At 36.4% G+C, this 21791-nt stretch overlaps 1 protein-coding gene across 5 annotated transcripts in view; it reads left to right on the forward strand.

Annotated features, from left to right (window-relative positions):
• The window catches only part of PRUNE2 (prune homolog 2 with BCH domain), a 117577-nt gene that overhangs the window by 61866 nt on the left and 33920 nt on the right, over nt 1-21791 (forward strand). For all 5 annotated transcript variants that reach the window (XM_081940221.1, XM_081940224.1, XM_081940222.1 and 2 more), the window contains exons 7-9: nt 1898-2053; nt 8939-15218; nt 16519-17302. In XM_081940221.1, the coding sequence (XP_081796347.1) occupies nt 1898-2053; nt 8939-15218; nt 16519-17302 (7220 nt within the window). The remainder of the gene's footprint in view (nt 1-1897; nt 2054-8938; nt 15219-16518; nt 17303-21791) is intronic.

Genomic DNA, 21791 nt, shown 5'->3' on the forward strand with positions numbered 1-21791 from the left:
AATGTGGGGGAAACGCAGAGTAATGAGGAAAGAAATATATTCCTCATTTATACTTTGCAATAGTTGGATATTTTTAGCAAATGAGTTGTCAGCAGAAAGGCTTCATTAGACCCATCAGGATATCTGGCCATGAATAACAAATCCCACACTGTAGTGACAGTTTCTTTGAGTCAAAATGATGAAGCGCCTCTGACAAAAGCCATATTGTGCTCCCCATGCAAGAAGAACAAAAAAAGACATCTTATTTTTAATTTGGGCAGGTTAATATTGACACAGTTAGTTTCTCCAGAGAGTCTGATGTATGAACAATGAACATTTACACATAGCTCACTTGAGTAATCAACTGTCATATGCCATCAATCAGAAAGTATTCTAACTATTGAGAAGGACAAAAACAAAATAAATTTCATTTTAATCCTGTGTTTAAAATGGTGTTATTTTTAATTATGCAGGTTTACCACAGATTTCTCTCACCAAAAAAAAAAAAAAAAGACAATATATTTGACTGTATATTTTCTTCCTGCACCTCTATATCTCTGTGTTGTACTTGAATTGCAAGTTAGCAGGATTTTTTTTCCTGTCCTTTAAGTATTTTAAACATATGCAGGTTTTTACAGGATAAAATAACAAAAAAAAAAGCAAATTGCCATATTGCTTCTGAGCATAATTTAAGGGGCTTATTCTTATGAAAATAATGGCAGCACAAGATATCACACACAAAAGAATGGAAACAGCCAGTTTCTTTAAAAAAAAGTAGGATTAGTTCCATATTTTTTGTCTAAATAGCTTAGGAGTGGCAAAGCAAATTGAAATTATTTATGACTCGAGGAATTGAAGTAGATTTCGCTCTTAAACTATCTAGAAATAAAATGTGACTGTAACTTATTACAGATTTAGGTTCCAATATGTGGGTGAATGATTAAAAATTCAATCTAGAGTTTTATTGAGGCTCAGTTTTAAGACATTATCTAATGGGAATTTGACTTCTAAATCTGAAATAAGTTAAATTAAAACATGGAATTTATTGGAAATATGAAGCATGAAATGTTAATGGTTATATTTAGCATACTATATTTACTAGTCAAAACAGTATATTGAACAATCTTCAACACTAAGAGCTCTGCATATTAGATTGTTTGAATATATGTATGTATTTATTTATTTGCTTATCCCTGCCTCAACTCTTGGGGGTATAGAGCTAATGTAGTAGTCCTTGACTTAAGACTACAATTGAACCCAAAATGTATGATGCCAAGACATTTGTTAAGTGGGTTTTGCCCCATTTTATGACCTTTCTTGTCATAGTTGCTATGAGAATCATTGCAGCTGTTAAGTTAGTAACAATTATTATTAACAAGTATTAACAGTAATTTTTATTATATATTAATCCATTACATGTGTTATTTATGATGAAATATGTTTGACAGCATTTCTTATTTATTGTAAGCCCAATAAACCCAAAGCAGATTTTAAAAATGGCTGTAGGATTAAAATAAAAACTGAGGATTTCCATAAAGAGAAACAGATTTTTTTAAAAAAGAAACTCTTCCATAGTTCAATGTGCCCGAATAAATGACCTGGGAGAATAGTTTGAAAGGGCAGTGCAGAAGAGGGATTGTCAGAATAATGCAACTGAGTTCATGTTGTACATCAGATCGTTAATGTTTGAAAGCTCTGGCTCGATAATCATCATATTACACTTTCCAATTAAGATTTTACATGGCCTAAGATGCTTTTATTTTTGCTGAAAATTGCATCCTAAGAAAGACTTGAGAGACCTATCATTAATCCAGGTTTTCAAATGACTTAAAATATCACTTTGTATATATGGACGTGACAGTCTCAGTTGTTAATTCAATTACTTTCTTCAATAAATAGTTGATTTGTCATATTACAGGATTATCTGTTTCACAGAAATATCAATGAAGACCTGAAAGCATTTGTAGATAAATATGGTTTTGATGTCCTTGTCATTTCGGCCAGCTACTTATCAGAAGGACAAGAAAAAAAGCAAATAGCAGTTTATTCAGAAAATATGGAGCTGGGAAATCAGGTATGTATTCTGGAAAGAGGATGAAATAATATAAAAATTGGCATTGTCGTAGAGGATGCAATATTACATCATATTTTGCCATTATTTTTGTAATAATACAGGATGTTAAATTCTTAAAAAATATTACAAGAATAGAACAGTAGCTTCTACAATGATCTGAGAACAATAAAACATCATTAGATGGTTAATTGATAGGAAAATTAGAGACGAAAAGCAATTCTAAATTTTTAAAACTGAATTCTCTTTTAATAGTTTTATATCATTATTTTCTTTTCATTTAACACCTAAATCATGAATGTGCATGGATTTCTGTATAGTTTTTAAATTTGCATATTTAGATAGAATAGTCAGAAATACTGTACATTAAAAATAACCCAGTTTCTTTATTTTTTGCTATCTAAAGTTCACACCACAATAATTGCTTTTTTAAATCAAAGCATATTTGTATTTATTGTTTTGGTTGAAGAAAAGATATGCTTCTTCTCCATGTCCTAGAATGTCTCCTACTCTAGTGTTCTTTACAGTATATTATACTATTTACTGTTCCTTGTTTGCTAATTTTGATATATTTAAATTTAAAATATCTTTTCTTACAGTTATATCTAATCTTAAAGTCTATCTTTTGATGAAGTTATAGAAATAATTTTCTAAATTCACGTGGAAAAGGTTGTTTTTGTTTGTATGTATGAATGTTATATAAGTATTATATAAGAATATAATAGAATAACAGAGTTGGAAGAGACTTTTTGGAGGTCTTCTAGTCCAATGTCCTGCTCAGGCAGAAAACCCTATACCAATGATGGCTAACCTTTTCCGGACTGAGTGCCCAAAGTGCTCGTGTGCGTGCACGAATGTGCACATGCATGCGTGTACCCCCAAAATGCAATGCGCATGTGACTCCACCGCATGCGCCCCAGCCCCACATGCACCCTGCCTCCCCGCGTATGCACAGCCAAGACCCGAAGATCAGCTGGATGGCGGGAGATGTGCGCGCATGCGTAGCAGAGCTGAGCTGGGGTGATGGCTTGCATTTGGCTCTGTGTGCCACCTCTGGCACATGTGCTATAGGTTTGCCATCATGGCTCTATACCATTTCAGAAAAATGGTTGTGCAGTTTCTTCTTAAAAACTTACAGTGTTGAAGCATTCACAATTTCTGGAGGCAAGTTGTTCCACTGATTTATTGTTCTAACTATCAAGAAATTTCTCTTTATTTCTAGGTTGCTTCTCCTCTTCATTAGTTTCCATCTATTGCTTCTTGTCCTGCCTTCAGGTGCTTTGGAGAGTAGCTTGACTCCCTCTTCTTTGTGGCAATCCCTGAGATATTGGAACACTGCTATCATGTCACCTAGTCCTTCTTTTAATTAAACTACACATACCCAGTTCCTGCAACCGTTCTTCATATGTTTTAGTCTCCAGTCCCCTAATTATCTTTGTTGTTCTTCTCTGTACACTTTCTAGAGTCAACATCTTTTTTACATTGCTGCAACCAAAACTGGATGCAGAATTCCAAGGGTAGTTTTACCAAGGAATTATAAAGTGGTATTAATACTTCACTTGATCTTGATTCTATCCCTCTGTTAATACAGCCTAGAACTTTGTTGGCTTTCTGGCAGCTGCTGGCTTATATTCAAGTGATTGTCCACTAACACTCCAATATTCCTTTCATAGTTACTACTATTGAGCCAGGTATAACCTACATTATACCTGTGCATTTGATTTTTCTTACCTAAATATAAACCTTACTTTTTTCACCATTGAATTTCATTTTGTTAGATAGTACCCAATGTTCAAGTTTGTCAAGCTCCTTTTGTATCTTAAGCTATCTTATGAAGTGTTGGCTCTTCCTGCCAGCTTGATGCCGTCTGCAAATATAATGAGTTCCCCATCTATCCCCTCATCCAAAACATTGCTGAAGATGTTGAAGAGCACTGGGCCTAAAACAGAGCCTTGGGGTACCCCACTGTGAACTTCCCTCCATGTAGATGTAGTTCCATTGAGGACTACACTTTGAGTGCAATTGGTCAGCCACTTATGAATCCATCTGGTGTTGATGCTGTCTAACCCATATTCTTCTATCTTATCAAGTAGTAAGTTGTGATATACTTTATCAAATGCCTTACCGAAGTCCAAGTAAATTACATCCACATCATTCATCTGATCCACTAATTTTGTCACTTTGTCAAAGAATGCAATGATCTGTTTTTGACAAATTCATGTTGGCTTTTGGTTCCGACAAAAATTGAAGACACACCTGTTCCGATTGGCTGGCCTGGCATAATCATAACTGCTACCTCCTGGCAAACATATTTCTTAACTGGTATTTTAGGGGAATTGTTTTTTAAATTTAATTTTATGGGATATTTTTAGGGGTTTTAAACTATTTACTCAGCTGTACAGTTCTTTTAAACCTTCTTTTATCCTCCTTCGTATCTATTTACCTATTTAATAATTTTAATTGTTTAATTATATAGTTATTTATATGATGTATTTCTTATATGGACTGTACACCGCCCCGAGTCCCTTTCGGGAGAGGGGGCGGTCTATAAGCGCTCAGTAAATAAAAAAATAAAAAAATAAATAAATGACTTTACCTCTAGGTGTTCTCAGATTCATTGCTTGATTATCTTTTCCAGAATCTTCCCTGGTATTGAGGGCAGGCTGATAGGTCTGTAGTTTCCTGGATCTATTTTGTGCCCCCCTTTTTGTTTTTGTTTTTTTTAAAAAAAAGATTTTATTGGTTTTTTAAGAAATAATATAGGAAAAGGGTAAAGGAAAGGTTACAAATTTTGGCAGTTGCAATGTGCGGCAGGAGTCCCCTCCCTCCATACTCATAAAATACAATTCCAAAAATTTCAATACTAAATAACAATATATAGTCAGCATGTAAATTCAGTTAATAATTTCGGTCAATTTATGTCAAGTGGATTTTCTTACTCATTTTTGTGATCTGAGTTTTCTTGGTATTGCCCCTTCTCCCCCCGCCAGCAGAGCTCCGGCCCCTCCCGTGTCCTGCATGTCTGTTGTAGGATCATCTGATTTATCTAGGAGTACTTTATTTTTTTCCATAAAGGCCTGCGCCTCTATGGGTGTATTAATTCTAACTCGTGTGTCCTCCCAGAATATTAACATACCTTCAGGCATCAACCCTCTGAACCACACCCCCTTCTGGTATAGTTTCTTCGCTAATTGCGAATAGCTTTTTCTTTTCTCCCTCACTTTCTTGGGGATCTATTTCAGAATGGTTATTTCCCTGTCTTGGTATTTCAAGGCTTGCCCCCTTTGTGCGCTCAGAATTTCATCTCTTGTGATTTTTCTGAGAAATTTAATGTATACCTCCCTGGGTACGTTGTGTGTTCTAGCATAGGCTGAATTCACTCTATAAACCAAATCTAGTTCCCACCCCATCTGTTGTTTCTCTTTCTGAATGTATTCAGCCAAAATACTTGTCATAATGTCCCTTATATCTTCATCATCTGTCTCCACCACATTTTGGAATCTAAGGTAAAAGGACATTCTCTCAAATTCTATTTTCATCTGTTGGGTGTCATGTTCTTTGTTCCCCTTCTGCACCCCTTCCATCCCCTCCCTCATCTCAGCCATCCCACCCTCCAAAAGATCCAGTCTCTGTGAATCTTTGTTGATCTGGTCCTGGTTCTCTTTAATTTCTTCTTTCACCTCTTTTAGTTGTCTTTTAATCTCTTCTTGTCCCCGTAGAAGTTGTTGAAACATTTGTTGAAATTCAGTCTCAGTGGTTTTAGGCTGCATCAGAGATGTTATCGTTGATTGTGTACTTGGACTGGATGTTGTAGATGCCGGGGCAGAGGCAGCAAAGCCAGGCTTCCCAGGAGGTGGTTTTTTACGTGACATTATAGAGTTCAGTCAGTACAGAGAATGATCAGTCAGAAAGGTAGAACCGCCAAGAGAGTTCAGGAGACAAAAGGTCCAGGCAGAAGAGGATTTTTCTAGTCACACTGGCAATAGAGTAAAGTTTTTCAGTCCAGGGAGTCCAAAAAGTCACAAACAGCAAGAGATTGATCTGAGTAGCACGGAGACAAAGACCGGATGCCTGAAGTTTTATAGGTAGAGTCAGTTTTCACTGTTTATGAAGACAAGAGTGTGCCATCTTGCCCTGCCAGCTTCGGGCTTAGGAGGCATAACAAAAGTTTCAAAGTTTCCAAAGTTTCCAGATCATCATTCCATTATCAGTTTAGATCCGAAATTCACCTTTGCTAAGAGCGTGGCGTCATTAATTGGCTCTCTCCCTGCCTCCTCCCCCAAGGGCTGAGAGCAACAATAGTTAACAGCCACCTGTCCGAGGGGGGGGGAAATCCCCCTCCCTCCAGCCGCACTTCTCAAAGCCAAGCTGAAAGGAGATTTTAAATAGCTGGCAATTTCTTTCGCATATACAAAGGGAATGGAGAGTGGATTTCGCCTCACCGCACTGCAGCCGCATCCTTCAGAATGTTTATTCTTCCCGTTGCCTCGCAGCGAAGATGCCGGAGCGCCTCCCCATCATGCTCCCCAGTGCCTGGGGCGATGCGGGGGCCCCCCTGGCCGCCGCTGACTCGGAGGATCCCCTGCGGTGCCGCCCCTCCGGCAGGAGCCTCTACGGGGCGTCCTGTGTCCCCCAAGGAGTAAGGGGCCCACCGGGAAAGCGCGGGGCGAGCAGAGCCTGCCCGTCGCCGTCAGCAGCCGGAACCGGAAGTCTTGTGCCCCCCTTTTTGAAGATGGTAACTACATCAGCTCTTTTCCAGTCCTCTGGCAGTTCCCTGATACTCCAGGATCTTTGAAAGATATAGTTCAGTGATTCTGAGATCACATTTGCCAGTTCCTTTAGAATCTTGGGATGTAATCCATCTGGTCCTGGTGATTTGAACTTGTCTAGTATGGACAGGTTCCCACTTACCATTTCCCCCCTATTTTAACTTGTGTTCCTAATCTGTTTTTTACCATACTGTTTTTGATAGGTTGGACTGATTTTTCCTTTTGTGTAAAGACATTTGTCAGGCAGTTCTTTATGCACCCATACTGGTTTCTTTTGAGAGCAGTTATTTTTCTTCTTCATTGGTATTGTAGTAGACTGAGCTTTTATAATCTTACTTTTCAAAGTTTCCCAAGCTTCTTGGGTTGTTTTCCCCTTGACGATTCTCATCCATGGATTCCTTCACAAGCTCTCTCTAAGTCTATTGAAATTAGTCCTTTTAAAGACACTACTTTGATTTTGTTCTTATGTTAATATATTGTTAATATGAATGAACTTGTTAATATGAATTAATGTGACACTGTATCATAGAAAGAATCTATCTGGTGGTGATGAATGGTGGTGATCGTATATCCAAATTGTCCATACTCATATACGTGAGAGTGGAGGAGTGGAATTGTCTTGCTGACTTTATCTTTGAGACTGTCCATTATTTTTTGCTCTATAGCAGGGGTGTCAAACCTGCTCACATTGCAGGCCATGTCACAAAGTTTTTTGCCTTTGCGGAGCCGGGGAGGGCGTGGCCTGTGCAGGCTGTATCCAACCCATGGGCTGCCAGTTTGACAGGCCTGCTCTATAGGTAGTTCTCATTCATTGACCACTAAGCAACACAATTGTAAAGTGAAAAGTCATATTAAAAGTAATCTCACATGACCTTGACTTGCAACTTCCTGCCAGCTTCCCCATAAACTTTGCTTGTTAGAAGTCAGCTCTTAAGGTTTCAAAAGGTGATCATGTGACTGTCAGATGCTACAACTGTTGTAGAAACTTACTGGTTGCCAAGCACCCAAATCATAGCCATGTGACTATGGGAAAGCTGCAATAACTGCACCTTTGAGTACCAGTCAAAAATCTCCTTTTTCCACACAATTGTAACTTTGAATGGCTATTGAATGAGTAGTCGGTAAGTGAGGACTACAGTGCTTATATACCTTTTTTTGCAATTCAGTCTTTGAAATAAAAAAAAAAACATACACAAATCTATTCCTGTTCTGAAGAATAAATGAACATACTTCAAATATTATTATTAACATTTTTAAATGTTACAGACTGCTGTGGTCAAATGTTTATTCCTACTAGGGAAAGAATATGATTAGCCTGTCTAAAATTGGCCATGCAATTAGGAATCCTGGGACTCATAGTTCCAGCATATCTGACTTGTATATTTATAGGGTATTATTATTATTATTATTAGATAAATATTTTAATAGCATAATTAAGTCATGTAGGAATAATGGAAATGTCACTAATGTTTGCATTATGTACTCTTTATCAGAGTACATATTTCTGATATTAATTAGAGGACTAATTAGTAATTAAATAAACCCAATGTTGAAATTGATTTTTTTCTTAAGCATTTCATTGGCTTTTGCTTTAGAATGACATTGAAATGATCTAGCAGTCTACGCCCCAAGTCCCACATACGTTTATTAGGCAGGGCAATAAGCAAATTAGAACTGAGCCCTCATCAAACCATAGATATATATTAGTGCAATGCTTCCTTCCCCAGAATCTGCCCCAATTCTATTATGGTAAGATTCTGGTGAATTCTGGGAATGGTGGATGGCTATTGTTATATCTAGTTCTTCTAAATAATACTGGACTGAGAATACTGCATAACAATATTTTCTTTTATTCTTCTAAGGAGAGAGGAATATTAGGGACCAAGATCAGTAATATTAGACTCTCTGACACCCATAGACTAAAGATTTATTTCACTTAAGTTCCTGTTGCTTAAGCAGAATACACTTGCTCAGAGTATATTAGAACATGAAAATATTACAAAGTAAAAAGAAGTAGAATTATTAAATCAGTATTAATTTTTACTAAACTTACTTTCATTATGTACAGCTGATCAAACAAAACACTGGTGTTTGATGTGTTTTTTTTTTCCTTTAATAGATTTGCTGCGAATTAGAAGAGTGTCAGAATCCATGCCTGGAACTGGATCCTATGGAATATGGATGTGACCAACTTCTTATTTACCAGCAAGAGAATTACGTAGCAAATGGTGATGAAATTTTTTTGCTAATGAAAGATGTTATCAGCAGAAGACATCCCGAAATGGCACCAAATAGTAGAACATCTTCCACTGAAGCTGTGGCTGGAAGTGCTCCGCTTTCTCAAGGTTCTTCTGGTATTATGGAACTATATGGTTCAGACATTGAACCACAACCAAATGTTGTGAACTTTATAGAAAACCCTCAAGATCATAATGGATCAGCGCAAGCCCATGCTGATGTTAACATAGATCTTGTGAGTCCTGACAGTGGTCTCGCTACTATTAGAAGCAGCAGATCATCTAAGGAGAGCTCCGTTTTTCTTAGTGATGATAGTCCAGTAGCAGAAGGGGGTCCATCTCACCACAGTTTTCTTTCTGGATTTGACTCTTATAGTCCCATTCCTGAAGGAGCAGTTGCTGAAGAAGAAAAGCCTCCCTCTGGAAATAGCAGTGACAATTATGATCTTTTCAGTTTTGATTTAGCACCTATGCCATCAGTTGAGACATTGTCTTCACATTTGGCGGGCTGTTCTGTGGATGATTTCTCCCATGACAGTGGTTCATCAGAAGAACAGTTGTCAGCTAGTTCAAAATCAGATGACAAGACAAATCTATCGGAATGTGATATTGCAAGTTATTCAATGGACATTCAAAGAAGAAATGAGGAGGAGGATATAGTAACATTGAATGAATCTGGCCACAAAGAAGAAAATCACAGAAGTTTCCCTGATAATAAATCAAATTTGGTTGACTTGGAAAATGAATTTTCCTCTTGTACAGAAATCTTGAAAAGTGGTGAAAGAAGAACTCCACCAACCCCAATGAATAGCCTTGTAGAAACATCACCTTTAGATAGTGGGCCACCTTTATTTTATCCACAAGATATAATTGAAAGAATTAATGAAATTGATCACGTTAAAAATCCTCATTCTCGCATTCGATATGGGAGCTGGTGGGATGGTTTTGAATTAGATTCCAAAAATGTTGATACATGGAATTCAACTGAGCCAGAATCTGTATTTCAGAGTCCTGATTCATGGAAAGATTATAAAGTAAATCTGTTACTGAGACAGCAAACTGATAGAAGAGCATCGGATTCAGCATGTACACAAAAGCAACCAAAACATACGGAATTTTCTAGAACAGATACTTGGAAAAAACCATTTAGCCCTGCCCAAAGTACTCTGGAGTATCAACAGAAAGATGATAAACAGCAAATAGAAGAATTTGCTAATGTGTGGAACTCCAGTCAACTAGCTTGTGGACAGTGGAATAATAGTGGACATATAAAGACAAACTTGCCTAATGTTTGGGCAGAGTTTGATCATGATATCTCAAGACCCACAGAACATCCATGGAATGTTCCTCAAATGGAATTTGATCACTTTTCTCAAAAATTTGATAAATATTCTACGTCTAAATCTTTGCTGGAATTCTCTGTAGATAATTTAAGTGAAAATCCAAAAAATCAAATTGATTTAAATTCTCAAAACAACAGGCAAGATAGCTTATTAGAAAATCACCCAGCATATAAAAATGCAAAATCTAGTTTTGGCATTGTGCAGAAAGATGTTAAAGAAAATCATAGTAACACCAAGTCTGACAATACCACTGTATGGGATCCCTGTGATTCAAACATCAGGAAAGATATGCTTGGAAATCTTGGCTCTTGGGAAGATCCTTTCCTGTCATACAAAGATCCAGATTTTGTTACATCAAACACAGTTGAAGATCTGATTGTTTCTCCACCAGATACAAACTATTCAACATCTGATTCATATGTGTCACCCACAGGTGTTGGAGATGAAAAAGAAAGTGAAGACAAATATTCTGAGGGAAAGCCAATCTTTGACCAAATAAGAAACTCAAATTCAGATGAAACTGGAACAGAAATATATGATTTATCAGATAATAAATCATTGCCACAAACATTTCCTGTATGTTCATCTGATTACAGTGAAGCTTGGAAACCAACCCTTAATAATGAAAAAAAAGTAGAAGTTGAACCTTCTCACTTTATTATAAAAAATGCTGTTGTATATGATTCAGAACAAAAAGCTGCAGAGCTTTTTTCTGGTGACTATGATATTGATGACAGTAGTTCTTCTGAAAATAGTGGAATGATGTTGATCCTTGCACAAAAAGATAATAATTCCCCTCTAAGTAGTATCGTGTGCACAACAGAAGAAAATGGTGAGAGGAATAATGAAATCATTTTTGAAGACATAGGATCTCCTTGTTTTGAACCAAATGATACAGAAAATGACATTTTAGTTAATTATCAACTTAGACAAAACAATCAATCAGATCAAGAAAGTAAACTTCTGAATAAGCAAAAGGCTGAACATCTTCACCATGATCAAAAAGTTGCATTGGAGGAGAACAGCTTAACTTACTCCTCAACACTAGAAGTCATTGAAAATAAAACTATTGTAGGGTCACTCCCTCTTAATGATATTAGAAATGAAACAATGCAAAATGACACGCCATTGTCACTTTTACTACCTCTTTCATATGTTAATAGTTCAGAAGAAAGCAGAACAATTTCTGATTATCCCAGTTCGCCAGAAAAAACAATAACTAGTGGAAGTCTGGAAGAAGTAGCAGCAGAATCACCAGAAGTAAATATACCATTTTCCAATTGGACTCATCTTATCACGGAGGAAAAGAATGATGCAAAACATGTCATTACGTCTCCCAAGGAAGATAATGATAATTTGGATCATTTTAACACGATTGAATATCCAAACTACCATTCAGGGGAAGTGTCTACACTAGTTTCTAAACCTTTTGATAAAGATCTATTTGAACAAAATATTCCTGACATGGAAAGTCCCTCTTCAATTTCTCCCAGAGAAGAATGCAATCAAGGGAACTATTTTCCAATCATGGTTGAAAATGAAAACATGATTAATAGCTCAGAAATGAATGCTTCAGAGTCAGAACAATCAAATTTTTTTTTGCATGCTGAAGAACAACCATCAACAGGGGAAGAGTCAACCTCTTACTTGAACACTGATAAATTTGAATTGGAAAGTTGTGGAGACATTTCAGAAATGTTGGACATTGAAGACGCAACTTCAAATGATGAAAATCAAGGAATTTCACAGAATCTGTACACAGAAGATATTGAACCCCTGGAGACAACAGAGAAGCCACAACCAAGTATTTTATTACCGTATAAAACTGATTCTTCTGAATTAAGTGAAAGTCCTGAAAGTGTGGAGAGTGAAAATGAGTTCACTCATGAAAAATGTATTGATATTATACTGCACCATGAATTGTCCCAAATCCTTGATGCTTGGAATACATCAGTGAGTGAAGAAATGCAGTTTGCTGGATTAATCCCCATGAAGAATGAAATGTCAGAAGGATCAAGTAACTCCCCTGCAAATACGTCCCTCAAAATTACCGGTGAGGAAGATAATAGCAGTGGTGGGTCCATTAATAATGATATATACTCAGGTCCAACAAGCCCAGATATAAGTGATTCTTTAACTAATATACATACCAGGCAGAATTTTCAAGGAAGCAATACTCAGAGTGAAGGTATGAGGGATGTTACAAATGATATCAAAATAGATGAATCTGGAAAGGAATTCCTTGAAAATAAAAGCCAAGAAGATTCCGAAACAAACACTGATCACAAAGTACCTAAAAATTTAGTTCTTTGGAATGCTCATGTGGATGATGATGATACATCTTCGTTATCAAGTCCTGGAACAGATGAAGTTTCAGAATGTTCAAATATACATCAGGGAGAAATAGAGTCAGATTTAGACTCTGACAAATTGGAGGATGCTACGAGAGAAAATGAATCTTTGCATTTCCATGAAACCAATCTTATAGTTGGTTCAAAAAATTCAAATGGTCAACCTAAGTTGAAGGAAAATGTTCACACGGATGCATTAAATGAAATCTCTGAAGATGTTAATATTATAACAGGAAACTATGCCCATGAAACATCTGAATATTTTATAGAAAGGGAAATAGATCAGGAAGATGTACCTAATAACATTGAACAAACATCTGCTTTAAATAATGAAGAAATTTATAGACCAAATAATTTAGATGCCTGGGACATTCTGTTGCAAGATAGTGCAAAAAGTGCATTAGATAAAAATAAAAAATCCATAGAAGAAAGTTTTGGATTTCCAGATGATACATTTGAATGGTGGAATTTGGAAAAACAAAATGAGTGTTCACTTGGATTTAATTCAAGGAATGATTTACAAAGAAACTATGCAGGAGTTATCCCTGATAATACATGGGCAGTAAATCCAAAAATAGATGAAAATGTTGAAGAACCAAATCTTACAGCTACTTCCACATATGAAAAAGAATCTACACAATGTAACAATATACCTGAATATAAAAATGAGGAACCTGTACTGACTCATTGGCATGAAGGATCAGATCAAGCTTGTGCAAACATTGGAGAATATGATGGACTACCATGGTCACATATTGATGGAACAGAGAGAAGACAAGATCCATCTCTTAACACTGTTAAACAAACTGTTCCAGAAGCCTGGCAGACAAGCCTGTTAAATGCTGTTGCTCAGGAAGATCTAAAACTTGATCCAAATATGATAACTAGAAATAAATTTGTCCCCAGAATAATAAATCAGTACAGTGAAATGCAGCCAGAGACTGTTAACACATCTCCATCTGATCCTTCACAATCTTTAACAAAATATTTGAGCTCAACACCTACTGAAGAAAGAATTGCCCAAGGAAATCCATTTGTTCCTGACATATTACAGAACAGCACTCCAGGAAACTGCCAGATATTTAGTATTGATCCAGATTTGTGGACTGATGTAGACCAGCCCTTCATTTTGAAAACAAGCAAAGAAAATCCAGATATATTAAATCACTTTGATCAAGACAGCAGTTCACAGGCCTCAAGCAGTCCTGACGTTTGCCAGTATGAAGGCAAGGAAACATATGCACAAACTTCTGTCCTAGCTGAGCATGAGGAGCTCGGTGTGATGTCCCCCATCTTGTTAAAAGACACTGGTTTTCATTTTAATCAGCAACTGGCAATGGACAGAGTGGAAATATGTCCTGAAGAAAACAACTCATGCCTTTCAAATAAGTATGAGACAACCTACCAAGGAACATCTCCAAATGACAACCTATCTGAAGTTGAAAAAGAAAATATTACTCAGGAATCTGTTTCGGCCACAGATAATTTTATGTATGATAATTTCCCTGGAAATGATCAACTTTCACCCTTTGTCCATGTAACAGGACTAGTTGAACAGCTGGAAACAGTGCATACTGCACTTGATGATACTGGAAAAGAGTATAGTATGAATAAGATACCAATTATGAATAACCAATGTATGATGCTGAATGAAACTAATCTTTTAACAGTCATTGACGAATCAGAGAAAACCGAAATTCATCCAACACTTGCAAAGAAACAATCACAAGACTCATTAGAAGAAAAGGAAGAAGAGGTCCTATATAATACAGAAATACAATATTCTGCAGATAGTCTACAACATCTTCAAAATACTCAAGAAAGTTATAGTGCAGGGTTTATAGAATCACCCCATAAAGAATTAACACTAGAAGGTGTTTCTCCTTTTGGTTTGGACACTCTTCAAAAAGATGGCGTGAACCTTTCAGGATCTAACACTACTATCATAAAAGATGATGTTGCCGAATCTTCTCAACAGGGTTGGGGATCCCTGTTATTAGAATCTGATGGGACTCCCGGATCTTCATGTACTTTGAAAGCATTTGAATTTGAAACAGATTCAAGTAACATTGAATCTCCGGTTGCAGACAGTGAAATTGACATTTTGGAATCTAAAGCTACCGGTTTAAAAAACAAGGTTGCAGAAGATCAAGAAAATCAAGGCTGGGAGTCGTTTTTATTAGAATCTGATGAGAAATCGCAACCCTCATGTGTTTTTAAAAAACCTGTGCATGAAATATATTCAGCTACTATTGATTCACCAACTAGCGAAGATGAAAATAATCTTTTAGAAGAAAAATCTGATGATGTAAATAGGAAGGCTGGAGAAAGTTCTGAAAACTGGGATTCTTTATTGCTGGACTCTGAAGTAATTCCTGAGTTAACAGAAGATTTGAACAAATGTGAATACAAAGCTAAATCAACTCATATTGATTCACCAGCAGATGGAGGCATAAGCATAGACAACGGTGAGTAAAATTAGCACATTTATTAATATAAAAAAATTTTTCTAGGGAAATACAATCTTTTTGCATATATTATAATCATGCAATGGTTTACAAATAAATTGCAAAAACTTGTCCAAATAAAATGTAAAACTGGAGATACTTTTAAAAAAAAGTATATTTATTTTTTAAAAAATTAAAGATTTTTTTATTTCTTTAAAAAAATATTTATTCACAATCAATACATATACTGTAAAAATATTCTTTTCCAGCTGTGAATTGTCTAGCACAGGGGTGGCGAACACGCGGCCAAAATAAATGAGGCTCTTTGCCTCTTACCATTATTTAGTTTACTGTGGCTCGGATCGCGCGCTAAACCCGGAAGTACGGTCGACGCGACAACGCTTGCCTGCACTCCACCAGCTCTCCACCAGTACTTCTGGGTGTAGCTCAACAGCGCCCTCTGCTGCGCCCCAAAAAATAATGCTTCAAAGTCTAGCACAGTTGCTGCAGGATTCCGGTGAGGTTCTAATGATTGCTCAAATTAATAATAATGGTTGCATATTGAAGCTCTGGGTTCAGGAGCAGCAGAGTTTTAAATAGGAGAAAACATTTAATTGAATTTCCATGGTTAGTATATTTCCCAAAATTCTACGAGTGTTTTTTTCACAGCCTGTAATTGTAATAGATATCAAAGATAATCCAAACTCATATATATATATTATAATACATATATTAGGTTAAAGGAAGATAATATTAGGACCAGGCTTTACCCATGTATAGGTTGTACTCGATTTACAATCACAATCTCGTCACTGAGCAAAGCAGTCATTAAGCGAGATATGTGACTGCTTTGTTTAATGACTGCAAGTGTGGCATTCCTGGTTGTGGTCATCAAGTAATCTTGTAGGTTGTTAGGTGGACAGAGATTCCACTTATTTATGGATTTAAAAGTTATACAGCAGCTCTAATGGGTTTATAAAAATTTATAACAAAAAACACCTGACTGAGCATGTTATATTATGTGTTTAATATATTATTGTTAAAATTATATGCTTTTGTGTGAGTGTTTGTCTGTTTTGGCAGGTCACTGCGTGGTGTGGCTCTCTGACTCTCACAGTTTAAAATTTTGGCTCTTTTTGTCGAACTTGTTCGCCACCCCTGGTCTAGCAGGTCTTATTTTAAATGAAAAGCTATTCTAATTAAAACATAAAATGAAATAATAAGAGGCTATACAAATCAAATAGATAACTATTTTCATGTTTAAAATTAGCAGGAACAATTGACTGCTTTAACGAAAACTTTTTTTTTTGTTTAATTTCAGAAGCTGTCTGTGATGTATTTAATTTTGATAGTAAAGAGACCAAGTTCCCAGAAAGGACAAGAAAGGATGAAAAGGAAGATAGACAATTACAGGAAACAGAAGAACAGTCTTCTTTAGAAATGGACTATGTCCTCATTAGCGGTGAAGAACATGTATCTTTGACAAATGACTTATTGGTAACCCAAGAAAACAATTTCCCTTCAGCAATTGCTGAACAAATGGATTTTCTTGAAACATTTTCAGTAGACTCCTCGGATACATTACAGTCAATCTCCATAATAAATGAAAGTGAAGGACAGTCTACTCTGGAGAATGAATGGGACTCTTTTTACTTAGAGGAGAAAAGTTCTGCTGCTGTGCCTCAAAAATGGGAAGGTGAAAAGAAATCACCCAGCATCCTTGTACAAGACCAGGAGTGGACTATAGTTGGCCAAAATGGAGAACATGAGGTATCATCTGAAGATAATTGTAGTAAGCCAGTCACAATAGAGTCACTATGCAGACAATCTATTAAAGAATTAGACAACGTTTTAAGCCAGGAACTGATCTCTGAAACCCAAGCTGAAATTCCATTAGATAAAAGCTCTTACCAAGCCTGGGAACAACAGGACAAGATTTCATGCGATACCAAAACAGATGCTCCTTTCTTGCACGTGGTTGCTAATGATGTTGAATTGGATGATCATCCACAACAACCTCTTGGAGACAGCATGGTTAAAGAACAAAAAATAGAAGATGAGACTTCATCTGTGGACAATACAAGACATTTCCATCAAATAGTAGGGTAGGAACAGATCTATAAATGTTAAGGTCTATAAATGTTATTGCTGGTTTTATTATTGATGAATGTATTGGTACATTTCAGAAGGTTGCTCACACCAGAAGCAATGGGTGGATAAATTTTATATTAGTATTAGAGCTTCCTTTTATTCAAGGCAGATATCTAACTTTTACTAACCTCTTCTATATTCTGCAACAATTCAGTATAGAGCAATCCAGCAACTGAAGATATGCAATTAATATATGCATTGATGATTAGTACTGACTGTGTCTATTGAAAGGATATTCAACTTTTCAATTACATTTAGAGTTGCATATTCTCATTGTAGATGTTGTACAGAGGTGGGTTGCTCTCGGTTCAGCCTGAATCGGGCGAACTGGTAGTGGCGGTGACAGGAGGCTCCACCTACCCGCCCGGATGCTTCTGCGCATGCGCAGAAGTGTTGCGTGCGAGCGCGCACAAGCAAACTGGTAGTAAAAAAAAATGGAAACCCACCACTGATGCTGTAGGAGGAAAATAGTAGGTAGTCCAAAATCAGATGGAGCCTAGTAGTACCTGTCTTTTAATATTATTAAAAGACATAAGGTGTTCACTTCAGTTCATTTTATCAGATGCATAAAGAGGCTATGTGCCAATCCAGATGCCTGAAAACATCTACAGTTTTGGATTATAATCATATATCATATCATATCATATCATATCATCTGGTTTAAAGTGTGTCTTAGGTACTCCCTGCTAGAAAGGCTGGATGTAAAATCAATTAATCAAATCAATTAATACAGTTTAAATCTAATTTGTCATTCAAAACAACACTCAACTTTGATCTAACTTTTAAGATATCAAATGTCAAAGTTTGTAGTGAACAAAATTTTTCCAACCGTCATCCTATTGTCCCATTGTCGCACTTACCCACTCCTGTCCCTGGGCCTTTTTTAAAAAGTCATTTCTCATTTCTCACATTGATTGAATCTTTTCCCTTCTTCCTTTCAAATCAACTTTCTTATTCATTTATATTGTCACCATATTTTTAATCTACCCTGTATATAGGTTGTCCTCTTTTAGCTACTGCTTTATTTAGATACCATTTGCAGTTACAATAATGATGGAAAAAGTAACTGTGACTAATCCTAGTATCTATGATTTTGTAGGACTACAAAGCAAAAGAAAGTTGAAGTAAGAGCATAAACACAGTCACGGTTTCACTTAGCAACTGCTGTGTTAAATGACCTAGAAGATGTTGGTCCCAATTGTGGTTCTACCTATAGATCTTTTCAGAGTTCTTGACTTTTGTTCTCAACCTTCACAGATTCTTTGGTAGAACTTGGGCAAACTAGGGATCTGGCTTATTTCTGAAATACTGCAGAGGAAAAAATGCTGAGGTGATCCTATGTATCCATTCTTTTCAGTTCTGTGTTTCCTGTGTGGATATAATAAACATGAAATGATCCTAATTTCACCGGAGTATGAAAAACTTGCTATAACAAGTTAATTGTGATTTAACTTTTTCCTCTAGTCCTACGCTTATGTGCATTACTCATTGATGCCTTTTCTCAGAATGCTATGCAATTCTTGCAAAATATATTGCAGATGTTTTTAGTTTGTCTTCTTGAAGGTGTCTCTTAGCTGCAAATCTCATGACCACAATAGGTTGGCCATATAAACATTTTTGGTTTTTTTCCTTCCCCTTTTATTTTGCATAAACTGCACCACTTCACCCCAGTCTATTAGAGTGGTTTTTTTCCCATGTAAAGACAGCTAACTTTATCAAATGATTTTATTTCTCCTTTTGTTTTTATAGATCTACGCAAATATTTCAGAACATTATATTACTAATTTTAGATAAATGTATCAATTTAAATCATTTGACGCAATCCACATAAAATATAAAAGTTAACATCTCATTTGCTCATAGACTCTTTTACATACATACATACATACATACATACATACATACATACATACATACATACAGTAATACCCATCCCTCTCCTAGAAGAATGGCTATTTTGAGAAATATTAAAATGGCAGAATATTATATTCCCTGGATTAGAAATGGAGAAACATGTTTTTATCAAGAGGCTGGAAGTAGACTCACTCTTAATAGCCCCCACCTTTCTTAATAGCCCTCAGCAGATGTCAGCACTTAAAAAATAAAGAGATAGACAGCTCTATTCATAAGCAAATTCCATGCAGCAAGGTCTGAACAAAGGTAGGGTTAGCTCTCAGCCACAATAGGAATTGCCCAACAAGCAATTGCATCAGCTCCAGGCTGCAACCAATCTTAACTCAGACAACCTATAGAGTCAATTATGACCCCTACAACAGCCAATAGAATACATGTTGCACAGGAAGTTCAAGTTCAAAGCCCAAGAGAAGGTATAAAAACCCCTCACTCTCGATTCCATGTGGTCAGCTACCCAGAACGGAACCAAAATATAATTGTGTATATTGGCTACAGTCAAAATCCGAGAAATATACAAATATTTTAATTTTGAAAGCTGAGAACTGAACCGGAACTAGCTTGCTCTATAGAGGTTAACTTTAACCACCTGGCAGGAATTTTAGCCTCAGCACACCAGGAAGTCTCTCAACAAAGGAAGGCTAATTTTGATAATATGACAGATAAAACCCTGCATGCAAACCCTGCATATCTCTTAATGCTGTTTTCTACACACTGACACATATTTAAATATACTTTTCAAGAAAAAAAGAAATAGCCTTTTAATTAATTGGATAATGCAGAAAAAAAGTGGCTTCTGCCTACAGATCCCAGTAAAAATTCTCTATTCTGCCTGAAGGTACTCATTGAATCTGTCCCCTTATTTTTTAAATAGAATTCTCCACCCCTATACGACTTTAAATTCAATTTAAGTGATGTAGATTACATAAAGCTATCCAATACACAGCTGCAAACTTGCTTTTAAATTGATTGTGAGATTTGTTTTATCTGGTTTTCACAGTTATGCTCTTGCCACCAAGAAAGAAAGAAAAAAAAACCGTTATTCTTAATAAGTCTGTTTGGCTTTGGTGTTCTTTGAGTGCCTCTTAGAATGGCTGATTGGATATGCACAGCTTGGTATCCAAAAAGCAGGTGATCATCTTCCTTATTTAGAACGGGCATCGGTCATGTGATCAGAAAAATGGTGAAGAGCTCGGTTTCTAGTAAGCTGCTATGGCAAGGAGATCCTGAACTAAAGTCCTAAAGCAGCTTTGCACTTTTCCTATTGCAAAACTGCTTTTTAAACCTGAGGAAGGTAAGCACGCCGTTTGTACGGAGCAATCGGCAAAGATGGTGCTTTTTTATTTTTTTTAACAGCTCTATTGTTGCAGTTAATTCGGAGGGAGGCGAGGGAGAAGAGAATATGCATCAGCAGGATTGCAAAACGTTTGCTGTCTCATAAGGAAATTAAGCAGCTGTGACTTAAAATTCAGTCACATTTGGTTACGAAGGAAACTGTATCTTTTTTTCAGAGATCTGTCGAATTGCAAGATGTCGCGATTTTTGTAATTGACGAACAGAACTTTACTGTCTGTTTTAATTGCATAATCCTCCTCATTAGTATGATTTTGTTCTCTGCATAGCTTTTTGAGGATGGTGGTGAAGAGGAAAGAAAGGCACTTCCACTATCTAAAAGCTTGCTTAACTAAGGGGAAGCAACGAAACGCACTTGAGATTGTTATCAATCTTACAGCAGTATAATAGGTGATTGTGCTGTTTTAAGTCCTTTTCTGTCAGTGAAAAGCATATAAGATTTCTTTCTTGAAGTATCCTCTGGCTGTTCAGAAGGAATTGGGTTTCAAGTGGACAAAGTGTGGAAAACACAAAGCTTGAAAAATGAGCAAGCATTTGGTTACGTCTGCCAGTAAAAATAAATAAATAAAAATGAAATATTTCTGTGAGAAACTTGTTTTCAAGAAAATGTTTTGTGCAGTTAAAGAAATGACCACGTTCACAGCAGCTTTCAGAAAAGAAAATACTTAAGAGGAGGATTTAATAGAAATATAGGAGAATAGGATGGAGGATCTGTGCTCTTGTCTTCTTAAGCCACAAGGGGTTGATGTGATTGGAGCTGTGTTTGACTGCAAGTCTCACATCAGCCATGTACTCTGCACAGCTCATTTGTTCTCTTGAGTCTGTAAGATGGAACTTGTAATGCTTTGCCTCATGAGGCTGGTTGAAAAAGAAGGAGCTTATAAAACTAAAGGACAATCTTCCAATGAAACAGCATGTGCTTTAATGCTGCTTTTGATAAAGCATTGCATATTTTTTTAAAAAACCTAGGAAGTTGACTATATTTTCATGGAATCCTCTTCCTCATTTCCTTTTATTCTTTTTCTACCTTCTGAAGAAAAGCTAAGTGTCTTTTGTGCTTGAGATAAATTGAATCTTTGTAGTTATTGCTGATCCAGGCTACCAAGATATATACAATATAGCTTCCTCTAAGTCAGTGGTTCTCAACCTGTGGGTCGGGACCCCTTTGGGGGTCAAACA

The sequence above is a fragment of the Natrix helvetica genome (assembly GCF_964273705.1).
Source record: "Natrix helvetica genome assembly, chromosome: 2".
Lineage (NCBI taxonomy): Eukaryota > Metazoa > Chordata > Lepidosauria > Squamata > Natricidae > Natrix > Natrix helvetica.